This window comes from Aquila chrysaetos, chromosome 2 (assembly GCF_900496995.4).
Source record: "Aquila chrysaetos chrysaetos chromosome 2, bAquChr1.4, whole genome shotgun sequence".
NCBI lineage: Eukaryota > Metazoa > Chordata > Aves > Accipitriformes > Accipitridae > Aquila > Aquila chrysaetos.
This window is the reverse complement of record NC_044005.1, coordinates 81,248,389-81,266,856: the sequence shown is the minus strand read 5'-3', so window position 1 is coordinate 81,266,856 and position 18,468 is coordinate 81,248,389. Positions and strand designations below refer to the sequence as shown.

The window sequence follows — 18,468 nt, the reverse complement described above, 5'->3', positions numbered from 1 at the left end:
AGAGCCCTGCTTTGCCAAGAAAGAAAACGAAATGCTTCAAGAGGTATATTAAAAAAACAATTGATACAGTGGAAAAATCCCAGTCTGTACTCAGATGGATATTCTAACCCAAGGGTTGGGGAACCATATGTGAACACTTTTCCTTTCTCCACTCAACCCAATGAATGCTTGTTCCATGCAGGACAGAACAGACCAAGGGACTGGTCTGGGGAGTTCTTACAGCACTTCTGGTAGCAGGCTGGCAAGTTTATAATTCCATCAAGCTGAGGACACAACTGAAATCAACTATCTGCTAAACCAGAACAGTGCTCTTACTACTGATCTGAAGAATAAAAAGGGAAAGCAGGTATGTCCCACCACTGATTATGTCTTGTACAGTCTCATCTCAATTTCTTCTGGGCGTGCCTAGGAGGTCTTGCCCTCTGTGAGATACACGTGTGAAGGACAAGTAGAGGCATTCTCAGACCCTCACAGGAGTGAGGGGGACTCTCAAGAGAATCAAGGTGCTTCCAGAAATGCATGGGAACACACACTTTGGAAGGCTGAAACTTCAATGCACCCCGATTACATCACGGATAAAATGCAGGTTTGAGAGTACATACTTTGGTGTTAGGTGTCTCGCATAAGAATAGTTTAGGCATCTAAATAATTTTCACAGACACAGCCCTTAAACTCTTTTTTCCATTTCTTTCCCCATGTGCTGAAAATAGGTCTTGCCTACATGACAGAAGTAGGGGAGGCCTACATTGCTTTATAAATATTAATTAAGATTGCTGGATAGAAAGCATTTTGCTATTCAAAGACTGTGACTGGAGAGAGATGGTAATATAAAAAGGCATTCTGTATCATACACTATTGAAATTACCATGAGAGCTGGCCTGCAAGCAAGATGAGACAGACATGTAGAAATTATTAGTACAGAAAGAGTTAAAAATGCAGAGTACTGTTATGTATTATCTAGTCTTTCTTCCAGACTTAATTTCTAATTATATCTTAATGCTGGAGAATGGCTGGCATGCATAAACACAAACATCATTTATTCATCAGTAATGTGCCATTTAATTAAAATATTACTGCATTTTCATTGAGTGCATAAGGAAGAATGTTGTAAATATGACGGGTCAAAAAATCCCCATGATATTAACAGATGGAGTGAAAAAATACACCACTGAAAACTTCCTAAATAGTATTTTACAAGGTAACGGATAAGGAACTAAAATAATAGGCCTTTATGTACATTTTTTCTATGAGGAAAAAAAGGATTTTATAGTCAATAAAGCTCATGTCACAGATGACAGAGTAAAAAAACAGCCCATAGTGGATCTGGGTACTGGGGTTTACTTAAGAAGTGCCGAGATCAGAGGTTTTACCCTGCTTGTTCATCTCACACGCTCCCTCACGCCCTCACTCCACCCGCAGCCCCGTGACGTTCACTCGGTTTCCACTTTCCTTCCCAGCAGGGAGGTTGCTGCTGCTCTGGGAAGCTCGAGCGGAAAGTCGTGCTGATTCACACGGAGCCGCTGCTTGTAGCAACTGGTCTTGACTGTCACCAGCCACAGTCCCTGGGCATCCCCCGGTGTTCACCTCCCTCCACCTTTCTCATCTTCCGTACCTTCCCCACTGCCACGATCTTTCCTCCAGCCAAGGTGTTTACCTCCTTCTCTCCTGGCCCCCTTCTTTCGTCCAAGACCACACGGTCTTTTCAGGAGCTCTTATTTTTCAGCACTCACTTTTCTCTCCAGAACCCCCAGCACCCATTTTTCCCAATCAAAATAGTCTCTCTGTACAGAAGCACGATGTGAGATTGGCCTCCTAAATTGTGCTTTTATCTCCTGCTTCTTTATTAATTGGAGGCTTCAGGATGTGCTACTATTGTTTGGTCCAGACATGATCAAAATTTACAGCCACCTCATACTGACTGCAGCTATCAAGCAGGAGACTTCTATTTGAGAATACCAAAGTTCAATTCTGGATATTCGCCTGTGTGTGTGTGTGTGTCTGTGTGTCCCCCCTGTTATCTGCTGCCAGCTATTGTATACAATTTAATCAATTTTTTTCCCCTACAGCAATATCATATTTTAGATTGTCCCAGTGTAAGAGGTGATGCTGGTAGATGTCTTTTCCTTCTTTCTCATATTAGCATGCAATGACTGTAAGGGTACAGTAAGCAAAGTTAATCTTCTTACTAATGGGATTTTCCTAAAGGAAGGTTGTTAAATGCTGGAGTACGGAATATTTCTCTTTCATGCAATTGGAAAACTATTTGAATTTTGGCCACGATGTGTTTTTGTAGTAAGCACTCTCACTTTACTTGAGAGTGAACAAATACTGTAACAATGACAATGACAGCAGCAACAAGAACAATCAATAAGAAAGTAATTAACATGTTCAATACTTATGACCTCATGTTCAATCTCTTTTCAATTCCAAATTCTTCAAGGCATCAAAATGCCACCCAAAATAGCCTTTTCCCTCCTAAATATTTTGAAGACATTTCATCTGCCAATAAAACCCTAGGACAGAATTCACTTTGTCAGACATGATCTGCCTAAGAGCTTGGAAACCTGCCTGAGCGGATCACCTTGGTTCTCCCTGCAGATGACCTATACACATAGGGAGGCATCTCCAGTTCATCCTGTTCTGAGAAAAGTGACCACCTTCCTCCACTGACTAGAGATGGAACTGAACAAATTAACTCTGACGAGTGAGGACAAATTCCTACTTCCACTCACTATGTCACACTTGAAATCATGCATGGTTTGATTATATAACTGAAAAAACATCCCAGACCATTTTCAGGTATTCAAAACATTTGCTAAAAGCATTCCTTATGAATCGCACACCTTTACAGCAAAGAATAGAGCTTACTCCACCCTGTTACAACCTCAAGTGAGCTTTCTAAACCTTTAAGCAATTTAAGTTCGCAATGAAGAGACTGATATGACTTTAATGTTAGTAAGAGAATGTGACTCTGGCTTAGCAAAATCTTAAAACATGGAGAGATAGTAACAGGCAGCATTATCAAGACTAAGAAGTTTTATTATTAGTGTGAACAACCGGAAGAAAAGCATAACAGTTCACGAACAAGGAATAAGGAAAGGAAACTCCAGATGCCTGGTCAGCAGATCTCTGTCTTTCCTTGCAACTTGCAGAACAGCTCTCTAAACCGTCTGCACAGGAATCAGGATCAAATGCAGCAGAAGAATGACATGCCACCGCGCTGCACTAAACTATTCAGTTTTGGTTAGGACTAGGAATAATTAAGGAGCTGCCTTTTCTCGACCTGGATTACTTAAGAGAAAAATGCTAAAACCGGATTACTCATACCCTCCCATCTTCTTATCAACTCAAAGGCTGCGACATGGCAAGATCACAGGGAGGCAGAGAACATATTAAACTAAAAGTACGTTATATTGAAATTTTCAGGTGGTCAACGTGGTCCAGGGTAACATGTAAATAAGTTGATACTTTGCATCTACTGATCCTAACAGCGTTTGGTTATCTCAAACACTACCTGATCCCAAATGCTATGTCACTGGAGGTTTAAGTACCTGGTTATGATCTGGGACTAGGCAGTACCAGCTGCCACAAGGCATTGATCTTTCCAACCAGAAAACAAGTTTCAAAGCAAGAGACAAAGAGAAACCTGAGGCAAAACTGGGAGAATATTCTCTGTGGCAAGTGAATACTTCTCATTGTTACCTTCAAAGTGCACTATATTTTTCTGCCATTCTTTCTTCAGTAACTTTGTCATGAAAGGCACCTATACCTAAAGCATTGACATTAGCGATTTAACAGGGTCGTTATCTCAAAGCAGGTCAGATTTAAGTATATCAGCCAAATCCTCATCATCATACCAACAAAACAAGCTTTTTATGAAAGCTATCATCTGAACACAATCAGGAGGTTAGAAGGTTAGAAGATATAAGAGATTACTTTTTTGTGCTTACTTTCTTACTTTCTTTTTTCTAAATTTATATTGTGAAAAATTTAGACAACTCATTTAGAATTCCAAGATTCAAAATATCTAACCTTTTGATTTAAATAACAAAAATAAAACCCACCATGGCAAGTAGATTGAGCTTTGCCATTGGAAAAGGGCTTAGCAGGGCTTAGGAGGTACAAATATACCTTTTTACTAAAAAATAGTAAATTCCTTCAATTAGTCAAATTTGATGAAAACATGACAAAGGCTTAATTATATAGCCATATTCCCAAATTAGAGAACGTACTTTACTCTGTTTATATTAGAAATTTATTCTGAAGGAAAAAAAATATTTACTTTAAATAAAATTAATCTCACTTGCAACTAGAAACACCTTGCCACTTAAGAGTTCTGTACTCTGGTGAATTTCTTTCATATACTTTAATTCAGTCAAGAATTTTTTATATCTTCTGGTTTATGAAATGGATTTCATAATTGGTAAATGCTGGAAGCCACTTACTGATGTGACACTTGTGTTTATGGTGCCCAGAAACTGAAGAGATATAATCACTCCATTTTCATACAATACTTACTCAATTTTATAACATCAGTGAAATATGTTAGGCAGTTAGTTCTAAAAAATTACTGCATTTTCAATCAGCTAATGTCATTTGGCCTTCAGCCTTGCTCCTTACAGATGTAAAAAATTCATATTACAACTTGTTATTTAAATAAGGAATTCTCTTGACTGTTAAGAAATGCCAACTCACACTTTTATGTCAACGAGGACCTTTATGAGTAGTAACAGTGCAGCAGCATCTTCTCCTACCTAACTCTTAATTTTAGAGTGGGTGGAGAGAGGACAAGTGGGGAAATCCGGCTTCAGAAAGCTGGTCTGGAGCATGTATATCTCAACAAGCTCTTGCACAGCATAGAGACAGGTGGTTTTTTGGAGTTCAATTCATTTATATTCATGTCCTCTTTTTGACACTGCTTGCAATTTTAACAGCTCAGGGTTTTATGAGATGAAATCCTTCCTTTTCCCCATACATAGATAAATTACTTCAGATTTCTACTATTGCTGTGACCAACCACTGCGTCCTTTAAACTTCAGAGCTTCAAAAGAAATCTGTAAACCCATAACTAATATTGTTTCTAGAAATTTACCAATGACTTGAGAAAGATGTGAGTAGGAGCTGAAGGAAAGGACACAAACCCCAAACTTAACTTTAGATTATATGTGTGATTTTGAGTGAACTGTCAAAGATATACACAAATACCTACTGCAGTTTTGCACAGATGAAGCAGTGATTTCTGTATGTGTGTGTATATATATATATATATATATATAACATTCTACACATTACAGAATTTGATCTTTTGAGAGCCATGCTTTCTTTTTGTAACTATTCATTTTAAAGTTTACACATATATTCTGAATTACTTATGCTTCTGGTTTCTGCTTTTCATATGCCATTTTTTTTTTGAAGAAAAAAAAAGGGGGGGGGATTTTTTATTCTCACAAATACATCATGATGTGTCTTGATTTTTAGGTTAAATTTCTGAAGCATTTTCTCTTCACCCAAGAGCTGCGATTTCACTTTTAAAGAAGGAAGGAGAAAAAATGAAAGGATACAACAGGATTTAAAGCTGTTCTTTTTCTGAATAGTTACTTCAACAAAGATCAAGTGTATTTTTTTAAATGCTATCCTAGTGTTTCAAGGCTGCAGGGGGCACTGACGCACTGTATATCTACAGTACTGCAGAGCAAGAGTCAGACAGGATATGATTAAACAGTCCTGCAGGTTACAGATACAGAAAAAACACGTAAACTATTTATAATGAATTTAGGTTTTGAGAAATTAGGTAATTGTAAAATATTTATATGAATTTTGGAGGCAAATTAATGTTTCTTTTACTGGTAAATATATTTGTTTTTCTGCTGCAGTCAAGTAGTTGTAGGGATAAGACTGTTTTCTTAACTTTATAACCAAGGTCCCTTGAAGGATGATATATCTTTCTAGTATTGCATTACTTAATATTACAGCCTTAAACAAACAATCCCCATTCCCTGCAGAAAATAAGATTTTGCTTAGCAGCTCTCCAGAGAAGACCATTTATTGGCTGTTGATAATAACTTGTTTATATATTAATCAGCCAATACAGATACTATCTGATTCACAGACTCATTTAAGTAAGAATGTATTACAGTAAGAAATAAACATATATTTTAAGAAATAATTATATATTTTATCAGTTTATTCAATATTTTCTATTTTAGGACCTAAGAATAATGGGATCTAAGAGGTAGAGATTTCCTGATAATAAGAACATACGCCAATTTATCACTCAGCAACATGTGCTATACATGCAACCATGCCTGCATTATCTATTTTACATTCAGTACTTCTTATTTATTCTTTAATTCCTTCCTTCCTTTTTTTTTTTTTTTAATGCAGCTTACATCTCTTCTGTTTATCTCAGATCTTCCTATTTCCTGCAGTTACAACTGTACTAAGCCTAATAAGTTATAGCTGTCTAGAGGATCCCTTCTAGAAAGACACGCAGTCTAATTTTAACACAGCAACACATGAAGAACCCACTACTTCAACTGGCAGTTTGTACCTATTATAATCATCATTCCTGTTACAGCTTTTTGGTTTATTACCAATTCAGCTGTTCTGGTTACAGCTTTCAGCCATTGGTTCTGACGTGCTGGTCTCTGCCGAGCTAAAGAACCTCCTCTGTGTCCAGTGTTTCTCCTCATTAAACACATGTGCTATCTTCATATACACTCTAATCACCTCAGTCCTACTTTAGAAAAACCCCAAAGAGACTGGATTCCTACAGTATCTTTCTGCATACCTTTTTTAAAAAAGTATCACCAATTTCTGTGAGGATTTTTAATTATAACTTTCATCTTTTGTACTTTTTAGGTACTGCTCCAGTGCACACCAGTATGCAGTGCAATATGGTACAACCAGTATCACAATCAATAGTGTACACCGCAATGAAATTGTCTTCCTCCTTTCTTGTTCAGACACACAGAAATCACAGTTGCCATTTTGCTCCAGAAGCTTACATTGAGTTGCTTGTCTACATTAATTAAACCGAACTCTTCAAGACATTGTTCTTCCTTTGGGGTTTGGCCTGTTTAAAGAGGAACTTCAAATATGAAGTTTTGTACAAAGTTAATTTCAAAAAAGTAACTACATATTTCCTTTTTTCAGGCTTTCCTTTTCTTATAATAATTAAACCTGCAATGTTTGAGCAATTTCAGAAGAATTTTATTTTACTGCAAATAGCTTTTATGAAGTTAATTGGATATTAATATATCAAATTTTGGTTTATAGGTTCATAATACATATCACTACAATGGACATCTTCTGGATATCAATAATATAAGGGATTTTTAAAAAAAACCCCTGGTTTTAAAACTTGGATTCTCCAATAGTTTTTAGATGTGAAATGGACAGCATTATTAAAAGTGCTCTGCCAAAGAGAAGCTCAAACCATCTTTTTAACTGTAAAAAATGTTCAAAATCTTTTTCAAAAAGTGGAATATTATTTGCGATGGATTTTATTTTCTATAAAAACACACAAGGTTTTGTGATGTTGTTGACTGTTTCACTTTCAGCTTTGTTAAATGAGTTTTTTACAAACCCACAAATACTTTATAAGTCATGAAGTCCTGTGGTCTAGTCACTGACACAGTGAAGGACACCGAACGGATGCCAGCAGAGAGCCGCTAGACAGAATACAACTGAACTTCCAAACTTTTCTCTTGACATTCTGGCTGTTAGCAGTTGAAGGCAACTCTTACGATTTCTTACTACTTTTGTATGGAATTCAGAAGTGAATCTCAAAGATTACAAAAGTCAAAGAGAAAGAATTATACTGATTCAAGCTTCCAGTAGGCAAATTATTCCTTACAGCATGACTCTCATTCTTACTTATTCTACCTAATATGCCTCTCTTCACAATACAGTCTGGTATAATAACAAGAGCAACTACATCTCCATTACAAGGCACTCTCTGCACGTAACTTGGAAGTCATGGAAACCTGCTGCAAAGTTTAATTACTTGTGAGTTTATAACAAAACACTTTTTCCTCTATTTCTAGATTTCTGTAATTGGAATGACATCAAATGCTAGCACTAAAGCTAAGTGTGACTGTAGTCCAATAAGGAAAGCATGCAAGATAATTTCTTTTACTATTCATTTGTTTTTAGACAATTCCTCCTGTTATATACTTGGCTTTTCTGAACCACTGTTCATCATAAATTTAAGACTAGATATATAGGGAAATATTCTTAAAGCAGAATTCTGTCAAACCATCCATGCACCCATCTGCAAGTTTTAGACAGGCAGAACAAAATCGAGATTATTTTTTCTATTCTAAGACAGTAGAAGACGAGGGGTTTATTATTCACATATCTGTCTGGCTAGAAGCCCAAGTGATTATTTCAGGAAGCTACTGAACCATACCACTTGATGTCTTGTGTCACTAAGATAATTTTTCTTAAGCATTAAGGTAAAGCATCCAAAGAGTATTGCCATGGCTGTGACACATGATATTATTAATGCTGTGAAAAACATATGTATTGAAGTTTTAAGAACTTTGAAAAATGGCTTTAAGTTAGTTTTTATTTTGTGAATCTGCTGCGGTTTTATAGGAAATTTGGGATGTTCTCAACCCAATCCCTTTTTTTAATTCTAGCAAAACCCTTCTATTTTCATGTTTATAATAGTATTTTGTTTTTAGGGGAAGCTGTGCTGAAATCTGAAATGAGAAAGTTACATTCACTCATGAGAAAACGAGTCTTCCTCATAAATCTTAAAAGTGTATTTTCTTGATACAAGTTTTTTTCATGGTTTTACATTTCAAAAGCTAATCATGTTCAAACACAGTTCTTGTCTGGATGACAGAATTTCTAGGGAAGTATAAATACTCGAAGCAATTTGGCAGAAGGTAAATGAACACTGTGGTTAACCTAGAGCAACCCAAAATGTTGTGGCAACCTGTAGAGTTCCTGGAGCTACGATCTTTGATGGAAAGCAAAAAAGGGGTTTGGACTGTAATGCCTCCCAGAATTTCTGAACTACCCCATGTTGGTCCGCTGAGCTCTGTTACTTCCTTAACTCTCTTATCTCCTGTGTAAAAACTGGTGATGATCTACTGACCTGATAGGCAATCCCTCTTATTTCCACTTTTTCAGAATGTGCTGTGGATGGATACAGTGACTTTATACACTAATCACAGTTGTTTGTGGGGCTCTGAATCTAGCACTCAACGTAAAGAGGCCAAAGTAGATATAGATTTTTTTGTTGTAACAGAAGTCTTTAACACATATTTCTCCTTCCTAAAGTTTTTATGTAACAAGTTCAGTTCTATACCATGAGTTTTCTGATTAAAGCTTAGCACGGTATTTTACTGATGTATAAGGGGATCGATTTATATGTAATGGTTAAGTATTTGGGCTGAAAGAAGCTTTATAAATTCCTTTAATAAATTTGGCAATCATACAGAGTACGAATCACCAGTAACTGGAGATATTCAATATTATATAATTGCACTAAAATAGGTACAGAAGTGTGACATGAGTGCAAAATAGCATTTCTCCAGCACTGGAACCTCTTCTTTAGCACATGAAACAAATATGCTATAAAATAATGAAGTATACATGAACAGTAGTAGAAAGACAATTTCATTAAAAACCCTATGAGTCTTATTCATATCAAAATTTCCTTTCTGTGCAACTGTGTCAGAGTGTTTTCCAAAATATTTAACTGAGGTATTTATTTGCAGTAGCACACTGCCTCAGACTTAGGCATTGGCATGCATACATTGACATATATACTTGCAAATGCCTCCTTGATAAAACCAGAAGAAAAAAATGCATGGTATCCTTTAAGTCTTGTCTTATTAGCTTCCATGCAGGTACCTGGCAATTCCAGGAGAAATCAAGATCTTATTACAATTGTTCATTACAGACATATGAACAAACAGTGACTGCCGCTGAATTCTGTTGACAGGATTAAGAAACAACCCTCTGTTGGTATAACACAAATGCCTAAAGTTACAGAAGGGTAAGTAAGGTCAAGATAAACATCTCCAAAAATTATTATTAATCTTTTAGAAATAAAGAGTTGCCCCCAAAAAGGTTGGTGTTAGTTTTGCAGTATGCTGATGAGTGGCAACCCTTTCCAGAAACAGGGAGAGAAATGTAGTATTTGCAAACACACATTATCTCACCTGCATGGATTTGTCTAATATCCATCACAAACAATTTCCACAGAATACTTCAAAAGATTAAGCTAAAGGCTTACACAACAATTTACAGTAATTTTCAGGATTTATAACAGTAGGGAAGATTAGATCTGTCACTTTTTTCTTTTTTCTTCTTTTTCAACACTGAAGTCTGTATCATTGAAAAGTCATCATCTGAACAGGAATGCCAAAGGAGGAAGAAAAGGTAACAGAAAAATACCCAGAATTCATGTACACACAGAGAGCAGGAAGAAAATTGCACAGGACAGCAAAACTCACAAAGGAAAAGAAAACATTGCAAACAAATGTTGTAAAAGTTGGGGAAATCAAGAAGGGCAAATCAAGCAAAGGGGATGAAAATACATAAAAGCAACTCAGGCACTGGAAAAGGAGGAAGGAGCAATTAGAAACACACAGAAAAGGTTGTCAGCCAGCAAAAGCAATAGATGAGAGAGAAAAAGGTAACAAAAGAAATGCATAAAGAAGAACAAATGCTTGTTATCACTCTCTACATTAAAATTGCAAAGAATTGTTATTAACATAATATCGAGCATCGTACATGTGGTGAATACAAATGAATGATGTTTCTGAAGCTTTATCTTCAGTTCTGTATTTCAGAAACACTTAGTCCAATCTCTATGTTAACCACAGAAAATCTGTTAAAGAAATAAAGCTAAGTAGTGTCAGTATTGTTCATTTAATCATTTTCTTCTACAGTGTTGAGGAGCACTGTATATTCTTTTTTTTTCTTTTTTTCCTGTTTCAGAATTAAGCGCATAACTCCAAACTGTTAATGAAAAAATACAAATATAACTACCTATGCTGAGATAAAAGAATATAACTTAAAGTCTGAATGATCTCTCTTTCACATGTAACAGAAGCTCAATGATTCTTACAGGATCTTGCATTTATTCATGAACTAAGATGTAAGTAGACAGAAGAACTTAAGTTTGGAACTCTGTGATTTCCCCTTCAGGTTTGAGCCAGCTTGTACATTTGATTGAATATAACATTTTCAGCTCAGGTGGATTCATATGAAGAAACTCTTTAACCTTACTTGAGTCTTGTATGGACTCTTATTATGAACTCTAACACACAGTATGCACCACCATAAGCCCTTTTCCTTTCCCAGGTGTGGAACGGTAACTGTTTGGTTTTCACAACCAGCTGAAAAATAACTTCCAGCGGACCCAACTTTCCCCTTTTCAAAGTATACAGTTCATTCCAAAGACAGAAATCAAACATCTCAGATGCCTGGTGTCAGATGCTCTGAGTTGTGATATTTTGTAATATTCTGAAAAAGCTGGAAGTTCCACAGAGGAAGAGACATGCTGAGAAATTGCACAGGAGGCTGAACTTCACAAGTGTTAGGGGTCTGTTGGGATGTTTGTAAAAATACTGCAGAAAACTACAGAATGGAAAGGGGAGTACTCACACATAAGGAAGGGGATTTAGAGCTTGTTGGAAAGTGGGTGAGGGGAAAGTGGAATTGAGGGCTTACTGAAAACATGTAGAGATCTCCAAAATGTATTGCATAGCTCCTGAGAAAATTGCCATGCATTAGGAAACCCATCAGTCCTCTTGATGGAATGGAACTTGGGTAATGCACATTCAAGAGCCTGTTTCCTAAATGCAAATAGCAATCAGAGTCTTTGCTGAAATGAAGCTCAGTTTCAGCCTGGAAAAACCATCTTAAGATAAATTAACAGCAAAATAAAATCTTTTAAAAAATCAACCGAAAATCTGTCCAATGGGCAGTAATGAAGAGCTCAGCTTATTAGCTCCTGTCTGTGAGCGCAAATCAGCCTTGTACATTTGCATTCATCAGTAAGACTCCTCTTAGGAAAACAGCAAACAGTATTTTTCTGTTTCCTAGTTAGGAATTTTTTTAAAAAAGAACAAATCATGGCTTGGATAGATATATGTATATGCATATATATATATATATGCACATGCATATGTATATGTATATATTTTATATATGTGTGTGTGTGTTTGGAAGCTTTGAATTTACTACATGCAGTAAACTCTTACAGGAATACACAGCAGTCCTACCTCCCAGACACTAAACCAGAAGTGAGCTGCAGTAAACACCAGCTTTTAATACTGGGACTCAACGCTTCATTTATACCTGTCATCTGAACTCTACCTGAAAGTGATAGTCATTTATCCTGCAAATCTATTCCAGTAACATTTTCTGAAACACTTACAGGAGCTTTACATTGCATTAACACATTGCAAGTATCTTACTTGCTTCAGAAGAAGGAAAGAATAAAAAAGATTTCATTTCTTAACAGTTCTCATCAGAGATCCGTTATTTCCAATTGTCTCTTCTACTGCTGTTGGCCATTATAGAATCTCTTTTAAAATTGCCTATATATTCATAGCTCTGAGACAGGAATAGTTTAAACAGAATCTTAAAATAAACTTTGACAAGATTTACATAAGTATATAGTCTAGCATAATTCTAGAAAACTACCTACTGGAGGCTGACCTTTACTAATTGATACAGTTCTATTATAACCTTTCCTGAAAGCAAAAGCCACATAGCTCAGAGGACTTTTATGCCTGCAAATCTGCTCTCAGAGAGTCAAGCTTAAATTCATTCTCCTGACCATACCATTATTCTGCTATTTCCTATTCCACCTTGGTTACATCTTACAGCAGGAAGCTCTCATGAGCCCTCAGCGCAATACATCCCTCCTAGCTGTTCTCTCCTCCCCATGGTGTCATCTGTTATAGCACATCTATGAACTCCAGGCTTAAACAGCGATGCACGTGATTAGCAGAAGGATCTGGGCCATGACCTTACAGATTAACTGAGTTAAAGCCTCATGCTTGAAACCTCAGCGCTTCTGAGCATGCACAGAAATCCTGCATCTTTCAGAATGATCAGGATTATTGCAAGTTTTAAGGTCTTTGATCTTATCCAATTGCCCAATGCTGCCTTTATCAATTATCCACTTGAATTCAAGCAGAATTTAGCACCTGATTCCAAAATGACATGAAAGGAATTTCCATGTTATCCCCATCTCCCATCTAGTTCTACCAAGTTAAAATAATTCTCCTCCTTTGCAGTGTTTGATATTTGCATTACAAAATATGAACGCTAAAGGAACAAACAGCATTCTTGCCCTATATGTTTAGGGCATTTTAGACAGCAGATAGTCAGATACATATGCCAGTGAAATTAATGCTATGGCTTCATTTTTTACATTTCTTAATTCTCAAAAATTTTTAAACAGTAACCTAAATTGCATTAATCTCTGAGATAAGCAACATGGAATATATAATATCCTATGAAAGGTACTGACTTGTCCTGAAGTAGTGATGCCAATAGTTTTGAAAAGGTTAATGAACTGTATCTAAAATTTGTTTTTGAAAGCCCTCTATATTCCTCGCACATATTAGCTCATCCTTTTGGTATTTTAAAATTCAAATAGATCCAGTTAAAAAAATGGCAGAACACATTTGAGTAAATTTCAAACCTATTAAAAATTCATAAGCTTAAAATTTACTCGCAAGCCCATACACTTTAAGAAGTTTCTGCATGTCTCCCTTTGGCTGACCTTCTACACCACAATAATGAAGTAATCCATGCTGCTGTGGAGCCAACAAGTAAAAACCCCTGCAGGGCAAATGAATGCCACTAGAGTATGGCTAAATACGCAAAAGCAGGGGCATTCAGAAGGATTAGAAGTCTACAGACAGCCGATGATAGGTAGAAGGTCAATTAAAGAAAAATTACAACAGCAAGAACAGAAATACTTCGTGCCACTGAATGATAACTACAGGGATGTTCTCACAGGAAGAAATTGGATTGCTTTTTCTGCCACATTGTGGAGTACTCTATTACTGCCAGGCAGAGCCAACTGTGGCAATATTGCATCAACAGAACCATATGAATTCTGTAAATACAACATAAATACACCAGGCCTTCTAGTATTCACCAGCTACTCGTATTTGCAAAATATATAATCCATTACTGCCCTATTTAAGCAACTTTCTTTGATCACTTTCTCCTTCCTTCTCAAAACAGATCTCTCTTCCCAAGAAGCCTGTCTTGCAAAAAGAGAACGGCAGCTGGGCTTCCCAGATGCTTTCTGGGAAGCAGAATTTATATGTAAGGACTGATGACGGTCAGGAAGCATGTGGGTAATACCTAAAGTGAAAAGCAAAGGATGATGTAAGCTGCCATGTGTGGGCAGATCTGAAATTTATGTGTCACAGGGCAGGGAATGAGTAAGGAGAACACTTGCCAGGCTTCCCTGCAGTCCACTCCTATGGGACAACCATGCCACCAAGGGAAATTCAAACTGATTTCAAGTCTGTTTCCCAGCTTTCCACAGACAGGAATAGCTGTGATTTGGACCAGGATGGAGCCAGCTCTGTGTGGACTGCACGGGGCTGGACACTGTCAGGCTCATCTAGAGCATTCTGGAACAAGCAGGGAGGTAAAAGGAAGATGCTGTCCAGGACAGAGGATTGAGGAGGCCCAGCAACCTTCCAGCATCCTTTTGTGTACAAGACTATTTCCACGGTTCCTCTATACAAACTATCATGCCATTTTACTCACCTAATCAGTTACATATACACAGTATTTGCAAGAAACAGCCCTAGACTGTCATCACTGAGTTCTGATTCAAATAAAGCGATCTTTAATAGCTATATCATAACTTATGAGCCATATTTCTACACTAATTGACTAACTATGAAGGGAAGTATCAGAATCAATAGAAAATGCAATGAATCTTGGCATATAATTCTATAGATTATAATATAACAGATAATATAGCATTCTAAAGTAAACAAATTTAAAAAGGAACAAAACCAAATTTGCTTATACGCCTTCTCCTTCCTGTCTATATCCCTCTATATGTTACATACACAGACTGGACAAAGAAGATCTCATTGGTTTTTTGGTACTTGAAGGCTATAGGTTCTTAAATGAATCGTTATATAAACTACACAATAGGAAAAGCTGAAAAAAGAATGGCATCAAAAAGCCCAAGGATGCAGACACCTACCTCAGAGAAAGTATTATTTTCGAGAATGAAAGAAAGAATAAAAGATGGTAACAGTCCTGATTTTTAAGTTATCCCTCTTTTATCTAGTAGTTTAAAAACCAGAGCTACATCTTGCCTAGGATCTGGGACACCGAAGCTCTAAAGTCTGTGCAAAATGGGGAATAATTTCCTAATCTAGTAACCAGGGGAGACACCTGAGATAGTTTATGATTTTTTCCCAATAATTATTTAATTTCTAATACATAAATAGTCCTTGAAGTTGAGATTCCCCCTCCCCCCCCCCCAAGTTAATGCCCGAATTAAAGGCATGAAGTAGCTTCCTCACTTGCTTTCATCCCCATGAATTTCTGTTCTGCACAGAGGTGCAGTTCCATGGACAAGAGTGTGTGCCCCCATTTTGGAGATCACAGTTCTGGCTAGGAGAAAACTCTATGCAGAAAGGCAAGAGTGGAGCCATCGCTTCTTTTGTAGCTGGGGTTTGTCACAACAGAGGCCAGAGTTCTGTATTTTGTGCAGGATTTACACCCACAACTGTTTGCTAAATACACTTAGAGAACATCTTCCAAACAAAATGCCTTGGGGAACTCAAAGGGTGCAAAGATTTATTTCTTTGTCAAGTTTGGACAAGGCAGTGACACTGAGCTGCTGTTCTAAATAAAAAAGGTGGCAGGTCAGTGCAGGTGTAACAAGCTGAACTCTATGGTCAGAGTAAATTTTACTGGCAAGAGCTTAGATGCCTAGGACTTGAGGCAGGTGGTTGGTTAGATAATGGGTCTGATGTTTACACTCCTGTCATAACTTTGAGCGTGATGTGTGTAAGTTCATTAAGGGGCTCGTGGTAGAAGTGAGTGCAGAGTCCAGATCTCACGGATCTTTAATGATCTAGGCAGTTACAACTAGCTTTCTAACATACTGTTTACGCAAGCACATGAACATTAATTAAACTGTTCTGTAAATTTTAGGGAAAAAAATCAAAGCCATATATAAAAAGGCTTATACAAAATTCTCAAGGGATATAGGACATATGTCCTATGACTAAAATCACACTCTGTTCTGAAAGACTTCATGATCTACAAATGCGATTCATCTCTGCTTTCTTCTGTTTTCCACTTTTCCATGTTCAAACCTTTTATATGCCAGAATAGAATCCTAATCTACACCATTGCCTCTGTATAGCTTTTTATTTCAATCAATGCATGACCAACAGCAATGTGAATATGCAAAAATGAAACCAAGTGGGGTTTTTTATGTATTCAGAAACAATGCTTTCCAGCATTTTTCACAATCTCATATATAGTAAATGTAGCAGCAAGTCATCAGTATTAGTTAAAAGATTAATGGAAATCCCCAAACCATGAGTAGAAACACAACCAGCACATCACTCCACTTCCCACTCCTGTATTTTGTTGCAGATTACTTTGCTTAGTACACTATGCTTCAGCATTCAGTGGGTGAAAAGTCACTCTAAATAAACCTTCAAGCTTAATTTAACTACTCTGCAAAAAGCATCTTCCATAAAGAAAGTGCTTCAGAAGCATAAAAGAAAGCACAATATCTCTCTATGTAATATTTTTTTTCCTGTAACCACTGTTGAAATTATCTAAAATGGTCACCCTATTTAAGGAAGAAAGCAAAATCAACACAAACAGTTTATTCTGATTTGAAAAGGCACAGAGGGTAGTTTACCTGCAATTGTCGACATTATTTCTTCCCATAGCCTTAGAGAAGTTGAAAGGTCCCACATTATTGATTTCTACGACTTGTATACAGCCAGTGAAATTGTAGACAGGTCCAGGTATCTACAAAGGAGAAAATGCACACAGTTCTTCTGCTTGTTGTCATTGTGATCCGTTTTAAAAATAATGAAGTTTCTGCAAGAGAGCTGTAACATAATTTAAACCTGCTACTGTAGAATCCTCCTGGTCTCCATTTTTTCTCTAAAGAATTTCTATTAAAAAAATTTGAATGTGAAAAGAAAATAGAGAAAGATAGGCAGTACTGACTTTAAAATAAACTCATAGAGTTTTGGATATGCAGACAGCACCACAGGTATAGTGAGACACCAGCAAAAGTGCACTTCTCTAACAAGGTATTTATTTCTTACAAATGAACACAGGTGATGGGGAGTGGTCTACTTTTAAGTTTACTACTTCCCTGCTCGAAAGGTTATCTAGTACCATTAATCATGCTTCAAAGATGCCTAAGGACCTACTGAAAATGGGAGTCACTGTAGGGGCACTGAAAAAACACAGAACAATAAATTGTTGTGCATATCTCGCCATCTAAACAAATAACACTGACACAATAAGTTGACAGGTATTATAATATATAAACAAACCACCCAAAATGTTGCAACTGAGACTTTATGGACTGGACTACTGGACTGGGACAAGTTCCTGGTCACACCACATCACGTGTACCTGTCCTTGGGGACACATAAGAGGCAAGACTCCACTGTTTATATAATAAATTTCATGCCAAAATAAGAAAAAAGTACTGCTAGGACTGTCCATGAAGATGAAAGTCATTGACACTTTCAGACGGGGCCTTGGGAGACTACTCGGGAAGAAAAGAAGTGGAAGAGGGTATGGCCTGATGCACGTAAATGAACGCTAGTCATAAGCCCATAGGAGGAGAAGCAGGTCTTGGCTTGGTCCTTACCACTGCACAGGACCTGTTCCTAACACTGACCACGAAGTCAGGTTTAGATACCTGCAGGTTTAGATACCTGCAGAAACAAAAAAAAGAAAGAAAGTCATTGCTGTCATCATTTCATACAGGAGCACTACGTAAAAATGAAGGAACTTTTTAAAAGGAAATTCAAAGGAACTTCCCAAAGGGTAAAGCACATGCAGATGAATACTTAAAACAGGCTATCGGAGTTCCACAGAAAATGTAAATAAACTACTAGGAGAAGAAAGACTTTAGACCCCCTCAAAACCCAGAATGTTTAAACAGCAGGGTAAAAAATGTTTATAATGGCTAAAAAGACATCCTTTAAAAGTTGAGGTCACGTCCAAATGAAGGAAAATAGGAAGTCATATAAATGTTGGCAGTAAAATCCTAATAAAGCAGGCCACGTAAAGAAAAATAAAAAGATCTTGAGGAATAATTTGCTAAAAGCATAATGGCGAGCATTAAATGTTTTTTAAAACCCAACAGGAGCAGTAAGCCTGCCAGAAAGGCTGTAGGGCCAATAGACCATCAAAGTATAAAAAGAGTGTTCAAAGAGATAAGGCTCTAGC

General features: G+C 36.9%; 1 protein-coding gene across 2 annotated transcripts in view; it reads right to left on the bottom strand.

Annotated features, from left to right (window-relative positions):
- Nucleotides 1-18,468, bottom strand: part of EYS (eyes shut homolog) — a 1,018,924-nt gene that overhangs the window by 222,763 nt on the left and 777,693 nt on the right. For both annotated transcript variants that reach the window (XM_030007184.2, XM_030007189.2), the window contains one exon: nt 16,910-17,022. In XM_030007184.2, the coding sequence (XP_029863044.1) occupies nt 16,910-17,022 (113 nt within the window). The remainder of the gene's footprint in view (nt 1-16,909; nt 17,023-18,468) is intronic.